Source organism: Emydura macquarii, unplaced genomic scaffold, assembly GCF_026122565.2.
Source record: "Emydura macquarii macquarii isolate MOO-44397 ecotype Brisbane River unplaced genomic scaffold, CSIRO-AGI_Emac_v2 contig_2481, whole genome shotgun sequence".
Taxonomy (NCBI): Eukaryota; Metazoa; Chordata; order Testudines; family Chelidae; genus Emydura; species Emydura macquarii.
This window is the reverse complement of record NW_027132618.1, coordinates 4,376,496-4,382,495: the sequence shown is the minus strand read 5'-3', so window position 1 is coordinate 4,382,495 and position 6,000 is coordinate 4,376,496. Positions and strand designations below refer to the sequence as shown.

Genomic DNA, 6,000 nt, shown 5'->3' with positions numbered 1-6,000 from the left:
TGGGTTGTACTCAGAGGACTAGCCCATGGCACCGCCTGTATCACAACAGCATCACTGCTCTCTTTTTCAGCAGGCTACCTCAACTTGAGCTAGTGTGTGTCTGTCTACCTGGGCAGTATCTATCTACCTGGGCTGGGAGGCTCATGGCCAGCTGGAGCATAGATATACCCTAACTCATGGAAATCAAACAGCACGTGGAAATTGGCCAGAGACTGAGGGTAAGTAACTGGCTATGTAGGGTCGCGGGCTGATGGGGTGAGTAGTAGAGAGAAAAAACTGAGACTCTACCTTACTTGCTGCATCCCTTCCAGCTCTTTGCAGTTACTGTTTAGATTCTCCTTGAAGCTAAATTGGTGTAAATTGTTTTGCCACCCATTAGCCCCATTTTCTGATCAACTCCACCACTCGTTATGTCCCGGCTGAGTATGCTGCAGAGACTTCCACAGGAGTTGCTGCTACTCCCAATTGCTGTGAATCTGGGCAATTGTGTGCGCCCCATGTGAACTCACTGCCTCGGTGTAGTGCACCTTACTTATGAGCTTCCTGACATTTTAAGACCAACCCTTAACAATAGCTTTGGTTTCAGTATTGTGATAATGAAGGAGCTTTATCAGCTGCCTTATTGTACACCAGGTAATAAGTAAATTATTCCCAGCAATTACTTTGAATAAGTAGTTGAGAGGTGACAGGACAAACAACACTGGAAATGAAATCCTTTTTATGCACAGGCCAGTTATAATCCAGTAGGACCCAATATGTATTTCCATACGTAGAACTATTAGTATCCACCACTCTAATTTGCGTCATGAAGAAACTGTCCCATTCTGCTATATTTTGTCCTCAAAGGGACAGATTCAGAACCACTAAACTCATTCCACTCAGGATCCTAGCCTCAGTGTGACCCAGGATCTATTAGAAGAAAGTTACTGAGGAGAGCATTTGGAGTGACAATGTTATATTATAGCTCACGTGAGTGATGCCATATGATTTCTGTTCTGCTGGCTGGTGTAGACTTAGGAACATCATGTAAATACTTATCATAGTGGAAGGCATCAGCTCACGTACTCTTAATCCACTGCAGGATGTCTTGCAGATTGCAGCTGGAAACGGGAAGATTACAGAGTTACTAGGAAGTACAAACGGACACACAGAATGATGGAGTTACTGAGAGTCCTCTGACCAGTCCCTCTCATTTCTCAGTCTTAATTATATGCACAGTGCCACAGATTGTGGTGATATCCCAGGATACAATCTACTAACCCTTGCCCTGCCCTCTATCCCTTCTCCATTAAGAAAGAGCAGCCTACCATCATAGCTGCAAATGCACATTTGCATCAAAAAGAATTTTTGTTGCCATTTTCTTATTAATATGAAATGTCAGACTGTAGTGTCTCATACATGATCTTCATGTGGGAATGTTCGGGCTGTTAAATATTCTCTGTTGGAGTGCAGCCCAGCAATTTAAAAAGAAATACAACATTTCCAGATCAAATATTAATTACATCTAGATTGAATCATATTTTTCAAAGAGAAAACTTACAAACAAGAAGCTAGGCCTTTCTAAATGATCAGTAATAAATTTCGGATGTCACAGATTATGGAAGCCAATCATCTAATTGTGAATTAGAAAAATACTGGCCCAGCCTGCATAAAAGCCTCCATTAAGTAAATATTTTAAGTTTTCACTATGAAAAGTCAGTGGCAACGTGCCTTAAAAAACTATAATGGATTAAATATCCCTTTAATGATAGTCAAGTTGCTTTTTACAGATCACATTTATACAGGAGGGGAGCTGGCTGAATGATGTTAATTATTGGATTATGGTACAATTAGATACAAAATGTCCTTTTATGTATTCCTTCACAAGAACTTCCTGAATGTTGTAGCAGTTTTCATCCACAAATCGTGTTAACCTTTCTTTTTTAGGTTGGCTTGCTGTTCTCTGAGGTTCAATACCCTGAAGGCTGATACAGTAGGTGATTGTGATTGCAGTCTTGTGCGTTCATTCCTCAGAACACCGGTTTAATCTCAGGGTGATTTATAGTAAGTGATTCTGGTTTCCAGTCTGGTTGAAAAAAGTGAATATTGAATGTCCGTGCCCAGTTCTCAAACACTCGTTTTTCTGTGATAAAACGATGATGACTGCCCTTTCGTCCCCGCTCATGTGAAATGTACATTGTACATTCATCAGGTCCCAAAGGTTCATAATAATGATAAGGGACTGAAGGATGATTAGGATCCCTGTGAAAAAAAGAAAATAGATGGAAGCCCAAGATGTTCTTTTTACTGATTGAAAAGAGATGCTATCTTTAATAAGCTGATGGGCTCAAATAATTTTTTTGTCCCACTTAAACTGAATTTCCTGCAGTTGGTATTTTTCTAGCATAGTTAAGCAGTATCTGAATGAAGCAAAGGTGGTTTTCTTTTCCCTTCCAGTTAAAGGAGTGACAAAACAAGCTCAAAAACAAGAGAGGGTGAGTGTGCTGCAGTGCCACATTGCTGCACTGAAATTTGAAGCATGGTGCTTAGAAGAGAATTATATCCAGTTTGTAACTTGAAAGGAGAGGTGTAGAGGTGTACACTGTACTGAACCAAGGGAGGAGCTGATCCTGGTCACTTCATTCTCTCACACCTGCTTGTGTGAATATTCTCCCAGCATGGTGCACCGGGCTATAACCACACAACATCAGCAGCACTTCCCACACATATCAGGTTGATGATGCAACCCCCCTTTCGCTGACTTTTTAATCAAATGGAACCCAATAAATCCCTTCTATTCCAGTATCAACTTTCATAGATGTAGGGGGCAAAAATTAAAACCATTCACCCAGGGAATCTCAGACCTTGTCACCTCATGCACATCAATCTGCAGGGATGCCAGAGAGCACACCACTTGTAAGTAGAGAGAGATTTATGTGAGACATGGATCATTTTAACAATTTTCATCTCACAGATGATACCCGCTCTAGAAGAAGTGTTTGGTTTTATTTCTAACAACATACTTGTGTTGCCCTGTTTGATTTTCTATATCAGACACTACGTATTACTCTCCAGAATGCCTTTAATATGGGCATCGCCCATTTAATCTCACAAGAAAACATATGCAAGTCAGTGTCACTACTGGAACCTAAAGGGGGTATAAACAGCCCATGTAGGGATGTTTTCTGGCTGATGCAGAGCCCCTGTGCCACATTCCTTCCTGTCCCCAGGGTTGGACAGAACACACTACTCTGAACTGGCAATAATGGCCCACGCAAGATGGTTCCAAGTTATTGCAACTAGAGGAGCCCTGGAGTTGCTCTAAGCTGTGTGCTGAGCTGGCCCCTGCTAGGGAGTATGAACAAACCAATGCAGAACCAGGGCTGGCAGCTGTAATATCAAGCTTTCAGTTTGAAAAAGTAAATATTTAATGTTTGAGCTCAATTTCAATCAAATATACCCAAAAAAATAAATAAATAAAAAAAAATCAGAAGTGTGCTGGTTTTTGCCTATTATTTCTATTGTGTAGCATCCGTCACTGGCACAATTCTCTGTCTAATTTTTCTTATTTCACCATGCTCATATTGTATGTGTAGCAGTAATGTAAAAAATTGCTGCGGCTTTCCATTTATCCCTTAGATTAACATTTTAATTCAATCAGTCTAGCTTTCTAATAACACAATACGATACTGAGATCAATCCTACAGCACCACACTAACAATAAAATTACATTTCTAAAAATAAGATTGATTCTGTTCTTCTTGTACATAGCCTCACTGGAATATGTATGAGAACTAAACAAAAAAATTCATTAGTACTTCATCTACAGACCCCAAATTTTTTTAATTTTAAATCCTATTTATATATGTATTTAATATAGATGGTTTCATCTATCACCAAAGGTAGATTTCTAGATCTCTATTTCCAATGAGTGTGTCACACTACATTTATTATAAAAGGTCCAATGTATTAAGAAGAAAAAATAAATCTAGCTGAGTGGTTAGTACTGTTACCATAAATCTAATAGGGTATATTTTTAATGTGGTATTCAAAAAGAAAATCAGAACTATAATGTACATAGGCATATGCATATAAATTAGATTATTGCTCCTTTACATGTGAAGCCTAATTTCCCCTCCACTTTCTCTACTGTCAATCTGTAGTAACTCTGTTTAAATCATTGGAAATACTCTGGTGTAAAATCTGAGTGGGTGAGATCAGAATCCAGATCCATCTAACAAATGCATTTACTGTGGTAACAGCTTACAGCCCACTCCTGCTAAACTGTTCTTCCAGACTTACTGGTTCTGGCACTTCCTAGGCATCTTGGAGGCTGCATCATATTTATTAAAAAGGGTGGGGATCCAGCATGTTGGATCAGATGGGCATTCCTTTTCCCATTTTAGGGAAAGATTATTTATCTGTTAGGAAGTTACCTTCTGTTTAAAGGGGTCAGTTCAAAGCTATAGTTGTAGAAACGCATGTAGGCTTCAGGGGCCAGAGTTGGGACTTGAATGGTTTCAAGAACAGAACAGAAAAGCAAACGAAGCAAAGAATTTATTTGTATTATTATTTGTATTCCCTCTCTCTGCTTGTGCCTCTACCTTGAGTTTAACTCCCATCGGTCTTATTCTCTGCTTTGTTTGATGACTTCCATAGCAGGCCAAACTTTCCTATGTATAGGGCAGCTGTCCAAGACTTGAAAGGCCTACACCCATCTTGTGCTGGATCAGGCCCAAAATTACTGCATAACAATATGTTATTTTAGGCCCAGATCCTGTGAATAACGGCACACTGGCTTCAGTGGACTCTGTATGGGTAGAGATGTCCACTCAGGAGCAGTCACTTCCAGGTTATTCCATTTAAGACAATGGTAACTACTAGGAATGGGTCTGAATCAAAACCAGTTATAAGAAAATGCCGAACTTGGGAAGGGGACATCCAGATTTGGATCGTTACTTTGATCCAGTTCTTTAAAGGGATCCCAATGAGAGTTAGGCACCTAAATATGTCTGAGCATCTGGGCCTTTATATTTCATCTCCTTTCTCCTAAAGCCAAACCTAAATCCCAGTTCCAAAGGCCACTGAACTCTGAGGCTTCTGTAACTACACAATAACCCAACTTAACTGTACCATGTTCTCTCCTAACTGCAATTAACTTGTGTCACCAGCAAATGAAATGCATGAGTAATTTCTATGAGGAAATTGCTAGTCATCTCATTTATTAATATTAAAACAGATGCTATTTTACCACTGCCTGATACTGGACATTAATCAGTATTTTGTCAGCATGCATATTAATATCACAGCTGGGAGGGAGCTGCTGGATGGCAGTTCGTAAAATATACTATACTTTCGCAGTAATAGCATGCCAACGCTGAGACAAAATAAGCACTTGTATCTAGTGTCAATCATTTACTTTTTGCCACTTCAGTGCACATTTTTCTACAGATGGCATCCACCCACACTGGTACCTGAAAATACAGCAAACCAAGTTTGCATTGAAAGGAATGAAGCAGAAAAACAAGGCCATCCCATCTCCTGTTCCAGTCAATCTCTTCCTTTACAAATTAAAAGCGGTTGTAAATCAGCCTTGCAGAATTATGCTTGCTCACTTGGGGTGAGTTATATATATATTTTCAAGGGCAAATAAAATGTCATTATTCTTGATCATCATCAATCATCATGTTGAGGGATGGACAAGTAGATTTTGCGCCTGGGCTGTTAAGTTTCCAGGACAATTTTGCCTCCTCTCCCCACTGCCCCCTTTAGAATCTGATTTCTAATCCATTAAAATTGTTCCCAACACCTTTATACATTTAGTTCGTGGTTATACAGGACCAAATTTTTGTGCAGCCCTTACTCAGGCAGTGCTCCCATTGAGGTCAATGAGTAAAGACTGAAGGAGATAGCACACTATGAATAGTTGCCGTACAATTGGGAATAAAATGCATAACTCCATAACTTAACTAGAAACAATATCTACTTGATTTAAGGCATTTGAGGATGTGTCATGGTAAG

General features: G+C 39.6%; 1 protein-coding gene across 4 annotated transcripts in view; it reads right to left on the bottom strand.

The window, feature by feature from the left end:
* Positions 1 to 719: 719 nt before the first annotated feature.
* Positions 720 to 6,000, bottom strand: part of ST6GALNAC5 (ST6 N-acetylgalactosaminide alpha-2,6-sialyltransferase 5) — an 89,995-nt gene continuing 84,714 nt past the window's right edge. For 2 of the 4 annotated variants that reach the window (XM_067563326.1, XM_067563328.1), the window contains one exon: positions 720 to 2,241. In XM_067563326.1, the coding sequence (XP_067419427.1) occupies positions 2,010 to 2,241 (232 nt within the window). In that variant the 3' untranslated portion in view covers positions 720 to 2,009. The remainder of the gene's footprint in view (positions 2,242 to 6,000) is intronic. The other 2 variants (XM_067563327.1, XR_010922653.1) reach the window with 2 other exon arrangements.